This window comes from Bos mutus, chromosome 9 (assembly GCF_027580195.1).
Source record: "Bos mutus isolate GX-2022 chromosome 9, NWIPB_WYAK_1.1, whole genome shotgun sequence".
NCBI classification, from domain to species: Eukaryota; Metazoa; Chordata; class Mammalia; order Artiodactyla; family Bovidae; genus Bos; species Bos mutus.
Genome location: NC_091625.1, coordinates 44812446 through 44825903, shown reverse-complemented (window position 1 = coordinate 44825903; position 13458 = coordinate 44812446). Strand labels below are relative to the sequence as shown.

The following is a 13458-nucleotide window of genomic DNA, read 5'->3' as shown; positions in this document are numbered from 1 at the left end:
CCGACCCAGGGATTGAACCCATGTCTCCTGTGGCTCCTGCACTGTAGGTTGATTCTTTACCACTGAGCCACCAGGAAGCCCCATAATTAGCCCTTAGATGTGTTTAATTAGAAGTCTGCACCTCAAGCTGCAGCTACGAAGCTAAGCTAATAGGCCTCTTGCACAGAATGTCTGGGGGTGTGTTTCAGGCTGCTGTCTCTCTGCTGTGTCCTGGGGTGGGTAGCCAGTTAGGAGCTGTTTCTCCATTTGTGACAGTCCTACAGGACCCACTAGCCACTAGAGCCACGTGTTTAACGGGTGTCCCCTGGTGGCAGCCACAAAAACCAGGACACTAGATGTATGCACAAGGTCCTTTTCTGGAAGATGTCAACAGTCTGGAGTGAGGTGGAGGGACAGTATGAAGATGGCCCCACCAGCCTCTGTGGTCTCTCCAAAGAGAGTATTTCAGTAGGCTTCTAGATGTGTGTTAAATTAGAAAACTGCCCCCTAGGCCAAATCTTTAAGATGTGCAGATAGGTGTCATTCATAAAAAGACTAGGAGTGTTTCAGCAGAGGTCTCTCTGTGGAGTCTGGAGGGGAGTAGCCAGAAAAGTCTGCATGAGCCTTTTAAGAACTACTTTTTTGGGTGGTTAAATTGAGTGAAGGTGGTCAAAGGTACAAACTTCCAGTTAGAAGCAAGTTCTGGGGATGTAATATACAGTATGGTATCTGTAGTTAATACTGTATTATATGTTTGCTAAATAGATCTCTTTAAAAAATTAACTAATTGAAGTATAATTGATTTACAATGTTGTATTAGTTTTAGGTGTCCTGAATTCAGTTATACATATATACATGCATACATATTCCTTCTCAGATTCTTTTCCTTTATAGCTTATTCTAAAATACTAAGTGTAATTCTCTGTGCTGTATACAGTAGGTCCTTGTTGGCTATCGTATACATAGTATTATGAATATGTTAATCCCAACCTCATAATTTATCCCTCTTCTCCTCTTCCCCTTTCCCCTTTGGTAACTGTAAATTTGTTTTCTGTTTGTGAATCTCTTTCTGATTTGTAAATTAGTTCATTTATACTTTTCAAAAAAGATTCCACATACAAGTGATATCATATTATATTTGTCTTTCTCTGTATGAGTTAATTTACTTAGTCTGATAATCTCTAGCTCGATCCATGTTGCTGCAAATGTCATTACTTCAGTCTTCTTTATGGCCGAGTAGTATTCCCGCTATCCTTCTTTGTGACCCCATGGACTGTAGCCCACCAGGCTCCTCTGCCCATGGGATTTTCTAGGCAAGAATACTGGAGTGGATTTCCAGTTCCTTCTCCAGGGCATCTTCCTGACCATGGGATCAAACCAGGGTCTCCTGCACTGCAGGCAGATTCTTTACCTTCTGAGCCACCAGAGATATATGCCACATTTTTTTTTTGATGTATAGTTGATTTATAATGTTGTGCCAACCTCTGCTGTACAGCAAAGTGACTCAGTTATACACATATATACATTCTTTTTTAATCTTTTCCATGATGGTTATCACATATTGAATATAGATCTCTGTGCTATACATTAAGACTTTGTTGTTTTCCATTCTAAATGTAATAGTTTGCATCTACCAATGCCAAACTCCAGTCCATTCCTTTTCCTCCCTCCTCCCCCTTGGCCACCAGAAGTCTGTTCTTTGTGTGTATGAGTCTGTTCACGTTTTGTGGATAGGCTCATTTGTGTCATATTTTAAATTCCACATATAAGTGATATCATGGAATTTGTCTTTCTGTTTCTGACTTACTTCACTTAATATGATAATCTGTCATTTCATCCATGTTGCTGCAAATGGCAGTATTTTGTTCTTTTTTATGGCAGAGTAGAATTCCATTGTCTATACATACCATCACATCTTTATCCATTTATCTGTTGCTGGACATTAGGTTATTTTCACATTTTGGCTATGGTGAATGAAGATCTCCTGGAGTAGAAATGGCAACCCACTCCTTGCCTGGAAAATTCCATGGACAGAGGAACCTGGTGGGCTACAGTCCATGGGGTTGCAAAGAATCAGACACAACTGAGCGACTGAGCACACACTCTAACGTAAGAGAAAACAACAACAAGCCTACAAAACTGTTTCTTCACGAGTTATTTGCAGGTGTAGCTACCCTGGTTTTTAGGGCTTCTCAGCTGGCTCAATGGTGAAAAATCTGCCTGCCATTACAGGAGATGCAGATTTGATCCTTGGTCAGGAAGGTTCCCTGGAGAAGAGAATGAATGGCAACCCACTCCAGTATTCTTGCCTGGGAAATCCCACAGAAAGAGGAGCCTGGCAGGTTACAGTCTATGGAGTCACAGAGAGTCAGGCACTACTGAGCAACTGAGCATGTTTCTGTGAACACAGGGGTACATGTATATTTTTGAATTACAGTTTTGACCGGGTATACTCCCACGAGTGAGATTGCTGAATGATATGGTAATTCTAACTTTAGTTTTCTGAGGATAACCTTCATCCTATTTTCCATAGTTGCTGTACCAATGTACATTTCTACCAACAGTGTAGGAGGGTTCCCTCTACTCCACATCCTCTCCAGCTTTTAATATTTGTAGATTTTCTAATGAAGGCCATTCTGACCAGTGTAAGGTGGTACCTCATTGTAGGTTTTGATTTGCGTTTCTGTAATAATTAGTGATGTTTAGCATCTTTTCACATGTTTGGCCATCTGTATGTCTTTTTTGGAGAAAGGCCTGTTAAGGTCTTCTGCGCATTTTTCAGTTGGGTTGTTTTGTTGTTGAGTTGTATGGGCTGTTTGTATATTTTGGAGATTAAGCCCTTGTCTGTTGCATCATTTGCAACTATTTTCTCCCATTCCGTAGATTTTCATTTTTTTAAAAATAGTTTCCTGTGCTGTGCAAAAGCTTAGACGTTTGATTAGGTCCCATTTGTATGTTTTAGTTATTATTTCTATCGTCTTGGGAGAGTGACCTAAGAAACATTGGTACAATTTATGTCAGAGAATGTTTTGCCTATATAGTCTTCTAGGAGCCTTATGGTGTTATGTCTTATATTTAAGTCTTTAAAAGCCATTTTCATTTTATTTTTTGTGCATGGTCTGAGGGCGTGTTCTAACTTGATTGATTTACTTGCAGCTGTCCAACTTTCCCAGCACCACTTGCTGAAGAGACTTTTTCCCATTTTATATTCTTGCTCCTTTGTCAAAGATTAATTGACCATAGGTGTGTGAGTTTATTTTTGGACTCTCTATTCTGTTCCATTGATCCATATGCCTATTTTATACCAGTACTACCCTATTCTGATTACTGTGGCTTTGCTGGATTGTCTGAAGTCTAAAGGGTTATGCCTGCCCTCCTGCTTTGTCTCTTTTCTCAGGATTGCTCCGGCATTTCTGGTTCTTTTATGGTTCCATATAAATTTTTGGATTATTTGATCTAGTTCTGTGAAAAATGTCATGGTCAATTTGATAGGGATTGAATTAAATCTGTAGATTACTTTGGGTAGTACTGCCATTTTAGCAATATTATTTCAGTCCAAGAGCATGGGATATCTTTTCTTTGAATCATCTTTTATTTCCTTTATTAATATTTTATAGTTCTTAACTATAAAATAAAACTTGGTCAGGTTTATTCATATATATATATATTTTGATGCAATGTTAAGAGTATTGTTTCTTTTTTACATTCCTTTTCTGATATTTTATTGTTAGTGTGAATGCAATCAGTTTCTGAGAGTTAATCCCATATTTGCTAAATTCATTTATTAGATCTTTTTGTGTGGAGTCCTTGGGGACTCTCTATCCATTCATCTGTCAATGAACATTTAGGTTGCTTCCGTATTTTGGCTATTGTAAATAGTGCTTCTGTGAATATTGGGGTGCATGTTTCTTTTCAAATTAGAGTTTTTGTCTTTTCTGGATATGTACCCAGGATTGGGACTGTAGGATCAAATGGTAACTATTTTTAGCTTTTTAAGGAACCTCCATATTGTTTTCCAGAGTACCAATGTCAACTGTATCGATTTACATTCCCACCAACAGTGTGGGAGGGTACCCTTTCTCTATATCCTCTCTAGCTTTTATTTTGTAGACTTTTCGATGATGGCCATCCTGACTGGTGTGAGACATTTTAAAAAGACATTTAATAAAATTCTGTTAGGGCTTTTTATCTTCCAAATTAAAAATAATGCGTAGAGGGCAAAAACCAAGAGAAAATTTTAAAATGTTTTCTTGTTTGCTATATCTTGGTGGGTCTCATGGATGCAAGTCCCATTGGCTTTCAAAGCTAAATATTTTGGAGGCTTATCTCTTAGATGCAAGTCTTAAAAGCTGGAGTGCCTGATATATGGTCCAAACCATTTTCTCGTCATGGAGAAGCTTGGAGTGGTGGGTTTCCTCCTGACTGTGGGTGGCCATGTCAGGGGTGGGGTGTATAGAAAGACTGTCTCTGCCTCTCCTACCTGGTTTGATGTGCGTTTCTTCTCGTTCATCTGATGTGTTGGGGTTGCTCATCTAGTTATTGGATTTCTTTCAAAACACATTGTTCTGTATGTAACTGTCGATTACATGTGTCTGTGGGAGGAGGTAAGTTCAGGACCTTCTAGTCACCGTCTTGAATAGGACCCCTCATGCTTTTCTATTTTCTTACTAGGCTAGTGGGTAAGAGTGCTGTCTCCATTGTCCTGCTGCCAGGGTTCACTGCTCTGCCGCTTACTTCCTGTCTGGGGAAGCTGGACCTTTGCTAAGTGGGGGTAATGGTAGTATGTGGTTTTATGTTTGAGGACAAACATCTCTGCACACCTGGAATGCTTTGAGCACAGGGGATTAAATGAGGCAGTTTATCATCTGTCTCCTCCCACTGAAGTGTCAGCTTCGTCAGGGCAGGACTTTTTTTCTTTGCACTCCCAGCCTCTAGAATTTGAATGGATGCAAACACAGCTCAGTATTCTTACTCATTGGTCTCAGCCCTCATTCCTATTGGCCTGGCTGCCGACCTTCTTGCAGTCCGACCTGTGGCCTTCTGACAGCTTCCTGGCCTCAAGGTAACTCATCTCTGAGGCTCTGTAAGCTTTCTGGGCATCAGCTCTGTGGTCTTCCCGGGGAAATCCCCAAGGCTGGTAAAATTATCTGATAAACATGGAGTGATTGGTGACACTTTCTTAGTTGAAATGTAAGTTTTCATACTAGCAGCTCCACCATTTTTGTGTAACTGCCTAAGCTTTAGTGGGAGTATTAAGAAACATGACTAATTGCAAAGTTTTACAATATTCTAAGTGCGTACATAATAAACATCATAAATGTGACTTTATCTTACTAAGGTAGCAAATGCCCTTGGAGTGTTTTCAAGGCCCTGTGACGAAGCAGACTGCCTGGGCAATGTATGTGGCTTTTTCCTCAAAACACCATAGAACAACATAAGACAGAGCAGAGGGACAGAATATAGGATATGGAGGTGATGTCTAATAGGGAAGACACCCTGAGACCCAGGGAGGAGCCCAGCCTCTAAGTCATCCAGCACTTTAGGTTTTAAAAAGCTACCTTCAGTTTGTGGGCTCAGCTGCCCAGCTAAACTCTAGAAATGAAAATCAGCTTGGGAAAGAGAACTCCCAAATGGAGTCCAGTTATATGCTAGGCACTTGTATTAGCTTGTTTATTCCTCATAATCACCAGTTACTAAAGGACAGTTGGGATTTGAACCTGGGCCTGATTTCTTCTGAAGCTAAGACTCTACACATTATACTTCCACTTTCTGCTATTAAGAAGAAAACCTCAGTGGGAAAGTGGATTCTGGGCAAACTTGAAAATGCTCTGCACTTGAATGGGTACATCTTGGCTGCCTGCACCTCAAATGACCCGGCTGGTCTAGGATAAAGGCTGCTTTAGCTAATCTATACTTTTTTTTTTTTCTGTCACATTGGTCAGCAGTTACATGGTAACATGGCAGTCAGCTAGTGTTAGCATCCCTGCAGGTAGCTGCTGCTGCTCTCAGGCCCTGCATGCATTGCTGGCTACTGGCACCCTTCTTCTCTGGCGATGGGTGGGGCGGTGGGGGTGGCTTATAATCATATTGTCAGTGACAGCTGCATTATATGCAGTGCTTATTTAAACAAATAATAATAGAAAACATGACTCCAGAAAAGCCGAAACATGTAGCCACATTTCAACTGTACTTGTATGTAGTGACAGGCATAGACCAGTTTGAGAGGTAGAGATCTCAGGAGAAGCACACATATGTATACTTTGGAAGATAGCACTTACCTGAGAAAGAACAAGCTATCAATGAAGTAATCTTTTAAGCTAATTTTTTAAGGTTATTTTATACAAATAGTAATTAACTTTTGTGATATTAGATGAAGCAAGACAAAGAAGCTGTTTCTTTTTTTTTTTCATAAATTAGATTACTGCTTCCCAAAATGATACCCAAAGGAATGGTATTTCATGAAATACTCCCCAAAATGCCTTATGTGGACAAGTTTGAGGAATGGTCTATCTTTCTCTTGAAGATTTAAGGTTGGGGAGACACCAAAACTTTTTAAAAAGTATTACTGGTTTTATTTCCAGGAAGTAGTCTATGGGGATAAGAAGTGCTTGGCAGTTGCTGAGATTTCTGATTATAACATATGTTTGGACCATTCACTCATGTGGTCTCTTTGTTTATGAACCTCTGTACTATGATTCCCAGGAATACTCTGTAACCAAACTGACAGACAAATGGGTGAATAATCCTAGGTCCACTGATTTTTAGGGGGCATCCAAACCAGATGAGCCTGGATCAGCTGTCTGAGGGGGTAACACGTAAGCCAGCGAGCTGCCTCTAACAGCCTCCTCAGCACAAACGAGGGAGCTGGGTGGACGCACTCAGCCTCAGCACAGGGCTGACAGTCTGACTTCACTGCTTATTCCCAAAGAGAAGTGACATGATGCATGCAGAAGGATGGCAGTTCTGGGGTCGCCACTCAATACAAAGGAACCAGAGAAAAACCTCCCATTCTTAAATAACATTTATTATTGTTGGAAAGAAGTCTCTTTTTATGAGAACAATTCTCACATTTATTTAAAGGTACACTGGTTATGGTTATAGAAGCAAATTTCATTGAGGTGCTCTATATGAAGTATGCCCGACTACGACTCTGAGTTCAGCAATCTAATGTTCACAATGTGTTCGCTGCCATTAGCTATGTATCCAAACATGCCTTTTTTCCCCCTCTTTTAAAACATGTGCCTGCACAGGGTGGAGAAAGAAATGCCAAGGGCCTGCTAAAAAGGAGAAGCCTAGAAAAGATAAAATTCCTGCAGCAGTTCTGGTCAACTGCAGCCCGTGGGTGCAGAATAGTGTTTATGTGGGGAGGCGCTGCGCCCAGTGGTTTCTCGGTTTAATGGTGTGAGAGCCCTTGAGGTTTTCTGCGGCGGAGGAGGAAGAAAGAGATGCCATTTACTGAATCCAGTCGATGTTCAGGCAGCGTGCTATGAATGCAAACATGTCTGAGACTTCTTCTATCACTTTGGCTGTGGGCTTCCCGGCCCCATGGCCCGCCTTGGTGTCCACATGGATAAGCAGGGGGTTGTTCTGCTTCCGGCTGCGGCCCACGAGGTGCTGAAGGGTGGCGATGAACTTGAGGGAGTGAAGCGGGACCACGCGGTCATCATGGTCTGCGGTGAGGAGAAGCATGGACGGGTACTGGATGTCGTCTGCCTCTGGCAGCTTCACGTTGTGCAGTGGAGAATATCTGAAAGGCAAAGGCACTTCCGTGAGGCCAGGTATCAAAATGAGAGCTGTGCGTGTCCACTAGGTTAGTCACGGGACTGGTGGGCACAGATACCTGTGTCGTTCATCAGGACTGTGACCAGCTGGTCCCTGGGTGACCGGGTGACCACTGCAGACATTGGTGGGCTGTGACTGGCCAGGGCTATTGGAGGCTGGGGAGCCCTGTTATTTATCTGGTCCCCACTTTGGAAGACTGTGTAAGAAAGAAACTCACAGGGCTGCTGGAACAACCCAAACTATATGCAAACTGATTGTCTTGAGGTGAATATTTTCATATTCTTCAGGCTGAATTTTTCGCTGCAACGAAGTGGACTGGTTGTCCCTTTATTATTACACGAGAAAACATTTTAAATTGAAGTATAGTTGATACTGACTTCCCTGGTGGCTCAGACGGTAAAGCGTCTGCCTACAATGTGGGAGACCTGGGTTCAATCCCTGGGTTGGGAAGATCTTCTGGAGAAGGAAATGGCAACCCACTCCAGTATTCTTGCCTGGAAAATCTCACGGATGGAGGAGCCTGGTAGGCTACAGTCCATGGGGTTGCAAAGAGTCAGACACGACTGGGCGAATTCACTCACTCATAGTTGATTTACAATATTAGTTTCAGGTAATTCAATATATTCTTAGAGATTATACTCCAATTAAAGTTATAAAATAATGGCTCTATTGCCTGTGCTGTACAGCACATCCTTGCAGCTTATTCATTTTATACACAGTAGTTTGTATCTCTTAGTTCCTGACTCCCATCTTGCTGATTGTTCTTTTAAATCACTAACTATGGATATAATAGGTGCAAGCCTTTCTTTTGTTGAAGAATTTGAAGTCCACAGTGTCTGGCAGCTTTCTGCCTGTTTGGTATCTATAAAATCTTTATTCTGATCTCAGCTTGATAGACTTAGGAAGAACACAGGTCCCCCGCCCCGGGCCTAGTTTCTGTCTGAAAACAGAGAACCTGAGCTGGGCCGCTGACCTGCTGGCTCACAGTCCAGCAGAAACTGACCTTGGCCAATGGTGAGAAAGTTAGTGTTGGAGGAACCTTCTGAAGCACAAGATAAATTTGCAGTTAACAAAAGGTTTTTAAAAACTAAGTACAATCAGATTAAATGCTTGATGCTAATTAACTAAAGTGAAAGAAATCTCTTGAGTATTTCTTCTTTACTTTTTAGTGAATAAGGCTGTCTTATTTTGCAGTGTTCAGTATTAATGGATAAACTATTTTAGTAGAGTTTTATTTTGTAGAGTGAAAAGGCAAAAATAGTAAAATTTCTGCTCAGTTAACCAGGTCAAGACTAAAATCTTCTGGGGTTTAGTCTCCTAACAGGTAAGATGGGGGTGACAATGGATCTGTTTTCTGATCTCACTTCAGAGGATTTTTGGATCAACCCCGGTGCTCCAGATAAGGGTTAGTTCTGTGGGAAAACAAGCTTGAAAGTCTTTTTACGAATAACACCTCTCTCTACCTCAAGATTCACATACCACATTTATGTATTAAAGATTCTGAGAAGTTCTGTAGGAAAAAAAAAAGTCTGTTAGGCTTTATTTATCCCAGCTATTGACAAACTTCAAAATCTAGATCTTTTTTCGGGGGGATCCCCTCCAGTATAGTGGATTCAGTTCTCTGCTCACCTGGGTGCAGATGAGAGGACATGCAGCCCTGTGAGTACTAGGCTGGAAAAATTAAGGTCTGAAATAGGAGTATCACTGATGTCTTGACAGAAAAAATATTAAGAACTCTCTTTTATTGCTTTCAAATTAATTTTAGAAGTATTGGGATCCAGTGACTATTTTGTTGCCTTCAACATACAATTAATTTAGTCTTTTCAACTGAGTACAAATGGGACCTCACTCCCGAAGTGCCTATTTTCTCTAAGTTAATTTGAACTATGACTCCTTCAGATATTCAGCTTTCACCAGGATGTGTCAGTGGGGTTACTTGTATATTTTTAAAGTTAAACTTTTCCCCCTCCTACAGAACAGAATTTAGTAGTTTGAAAGTATTCAATTAAAAAAAATCCAAGTCATTTTAGCCAAATATCTAAGTGGAGAACTAGCCATACAAAGCACATCAAATGAAGGAAAAAAAACCTGACTTGAGAAATGAAGTTATTGTATCAAAATCTATAGTTGACTGAGAAGACTGGGACAGGGGACACAGGCTCCTGATGCTATTCCAAGGGCAGTCCCTACCAGCGGTAGCTGGTAAAACTCCCCAGATCCCTGCTGCGGGAAGTAAACAGAATCAAGAGCCAAAGAAGAATGCAGCTTACAGTCTTGAGAATCTAGATGTTTGCCATTTTCTCACCGTTATCGCCGAAGTGGTTGAGGGATATAAATATTTCAATAATGCAGTAGTTTCAAATATGGGCTTCCCAGGTGGCTCAGTGGGAAAGAATCCACTTACCAAGGCAGGAGATGTGGGTTCCAACACTGGGTCAGGGAAATTCCCTGGAGAAGGAAATGGCACCCCACTCTAGTATTTTTGCCTGGAAAAACCCATGGATGGAGGAGCCTGGTGGGCTGCAGTCCATGGGGTCACTAAGAGTCAGACATGACTAAGCGACTTCACTTTCACTTTTCACTTTCATGCACTGGAGAAGGAAATGGGAACCCACTCCAGTGTTCTTGCCTGGAGAGTCCCGGGGACAGGGGAGCCTGGTGGGCTGCCGTCTATGGGGTAGCACAGAGTCAGACACGACTGACGCAACTTAGCAGCAGCAGTAGTAATTGCATATAGTCCTATTTCCTTATTTTTTAATTGAGAAAAAGAAGCCTATATATATACATATATATATAATGTTATAATGATACCTTTTTAAAAATTAGTTTTTAATTGCTGGCTCAACAAAAACCACACAGATTTCTCATCTCATAATAAGTCAGAAGTCTGAGTTGGTTTGCCTGGGTTCTCTGGCTGTCTCAAGGTTGAAGTTAAGTTGTTGGCTAGCTGGGCACTTATTAAGAAGTTCTAGGGAAAAATCTACTTCTGGACTCATTTCAGTTGTTGGCAGAATTCAGCTCCACAAGGCTGTAGGACTGAGGTCCTCATTTCTTTGCCAGCTGTTGGTTGGGGGTGATATCAGCTTGTAAAGGCCCCCTTCCTCCATTTTCAAAGCCAGCAATGGTGGGTCTGGGTCTCCTCGTGCTTCCAGTTTCTCTCATCTTTTCTGCTGCATCCCTGACTCTTCTCGCCAGAGACAGTGCCCTGCCTTTAAGGGTTTGTCATTAGATTAGGCCCTCTTGATAATCCAGGACAATTTTTCCATTCTGGTCAGCTGATTAGTAATCTTCATTTAATCTGCAAAGTCCCTGCAGAGCAGTCCATAGATCAGTCAACCACTGAAGAACCAGGGGGGACAGGAATCCTGGGGGACTGTCTTTAGAATTCTGCCATCACATCCTTGTTATTTTTGTTCAAGACCAGATCAGAACTAGGAAGACAGATAAGTATCCCCACCACCTAGCCTACTTTTGCAGTGAATTCCTTGTAAACATGAGATACTGAAGGGGACAGTCAAACATTCCCTTTTGACTATGTTCAGTATTCTGACATCAAATCGTTAGCAACACAAATACATCAATATGAATCAAAACCTTACTTGATAAGCCATTCAAAATGTTGTTTGTTGTCTGAGCACCCATAATCAGTCGTCCAGGCATGGCCAATGGTATACTTATGGAACTTCAGCATGTCCATTACTCCAACTTGGGCAATAACACAACCAAAGAGGTCAGGACGCTGATTGGCACAGGTAGCTAAGAATCAAGATAGAAAAAGCAGGTCGTCCATCGTTAAACATCTGTCATAAACAAAACCGAAAGAGAACAAAACAACACTTAAATGTTTTCTGAATCCTGATGGTCTTTTTTCCCAAAAGCACAGGAAGAAACTATCAGAAATCACTTGCCCAAGAGTCTACAAGCTTTCCCCAGCTTCTAGTATACATCCGAGGGGTGGAATATTTTCATCAGTAGTGGACACGTAACTCTTCATGAAAACCTCTTGGACGTCCTGTAAAATCTGTGCTGCTCCCATCCCTAGCTGCTTTCACAGGTGATGCAGGATATTAACAAACTTATGTGGGATCTCAAAACTAGCCTGTGATATTGTGACAGAGAAAGAAATAGCTATTTAATCTTTGTCCCTGGTTCCTAGAACAGATCTAAAACCCTTGAGAGTTTCCTGAGTGACAAGGTGAGAGGAGTATTTTTCATAATTCATAACTAATGCCTCTCAACCATATCTGAGTTCATGCTAATGAGGCTGCTCTTTCTGGGTTCCTAGACAGCTTCAGGATGGGGGCTGGTTGACCAAGGAACCAACCATGTGATAGGAGGATTGGATCTTTGGGTTCCACCCCTGATGTCTGGGGAGAGCAGCGGGGCTGGAGATAGTGATTCATGGCTACTGATTTAATCAGTCTAGCCTATATGACAGAACCTTCATAAAAACCAATGGAGTTTGAGAGCTCCTGGGTTGGTGAACACATGGAGGTGCTGGGACCGTGGTACACCAACAGGGCATGGAGGCTTGGCACGCACCTGCCCCAGCTATACATCTCCTTTGACTCGTTCCCAAGTTTTATCCTTTATAACAAAATGGTAAATGTAAGAGTGGTCCTGAAAGTGAAAGTCACTTAGTCGTGTCCATCTCTTTGTGACCCCATGGACTATACAGTCCATGGAGTTCTCCAGGCTAGAATACTGGAGTGGGTAGCCTTTCCCTTCTCCAAGGGATCTTCCTAACCCAGGGATTGAACCCAGGTCTCCTGCATTGAGGGCAGATTCTTTACCAGCTAAGCCACAAGGGAAGCCCAAGAATACTGGAGTGGGTAGCCTATCCCTTCTCCAGTGGATCTTCCTGACCCAGGAATTGAACTGGGATCTCCTGCATTGCAGGCAGATTCTTTACCACCTGAGCTATCAGGAAGCCCTAAGAATGTTCCTGAGTTCTATCAAATTATTTAACTCGAGGAGGGGGACCTGGGAAACCCCAATTTATAGCCATCAATCAGCAATATGAGAAGTCCAGGACTTGTGATTGGTGTCTGCAGTGGGGACTGTCCTATGGGTCTGTGCTAACTCTGGGTAGTGTCAGAATGGAACTGAATTGTGCGACACCCAGTTGGTGTCTGGAGAGCTGGGAGTATTGGTTGGTGTGGGACCCACCCCCCCACCCCTTCCTGCATTTGGCATCAGAAGTGTTGTAAACAGCAACAGTTGATACAGGTATAGCTCGAAGCAGAACAGAGCCTAAGACCCAGTTCAGAGCTCTGTCAGATACTGACATATTTTCTTGTCCTGTTTTAAAAATGCTCTTCTTTGTATACTTAAAAAATTAATTTTTTGGTAATTCAATAAATGTTTATTGAACATCTGCCATGTGCCTTGTACTAGGCATGGGGCCTGGGGATATGTCCGTGAATAATTTAGTGGGAAAGATAAAAGAAGTGAATGGGCAGTTACAGTGTGGCATTCACTTTGTTGAGAAAGTGCGGGCACTACAGAAGAAGGGTGTAAGCCAGCATAATGAAGTTGGGGAGGCTCTGGGAGGAAGCAACGTCGAAGCTGGCATGACTAGGAGTTAGTCAAGAGATGTGAACTTTTCCTGCCTCTGGCAAGAAAGAGTTCCCACTGCAGTTTAGATGTCAGTGCTTATTCAGATACCGAGTTCTGAGTCCTAGATCTTCTCCTCCC

At 42.0% G+C, this 13458-nt stretch overlaps 1 protein-coding gene across 1 annotated transcript in view; it reads right to left on the bottom strand.

Annotated features, from left to right (window-relative positions):
• Window positions 1-6982: 6982 nt before the first annotated feature.
• Window positions 6983-13458, bottom strand: part of PREP (prolyl endopeptidase) — a 129757-nt gene continuing 123281 nt past the window's right edge. The window contains exons 14-15 of the mRNA XM_070376537.1: window positions 11361-11517; window positions 6983-7726 (exon numbers count right to left, since the gene is read on the bottom strand). Of these exons, the coding sequence (XP_070232638.1) occupies window positions 7432-7726; window positions 11361-11517 (452 nt within the window). The 3' untranslated portion in view covers window positions 6983-7431. The remainder of the gene's footprint in view (window positions 7727-11360; window positions 11518-13458) is intronic.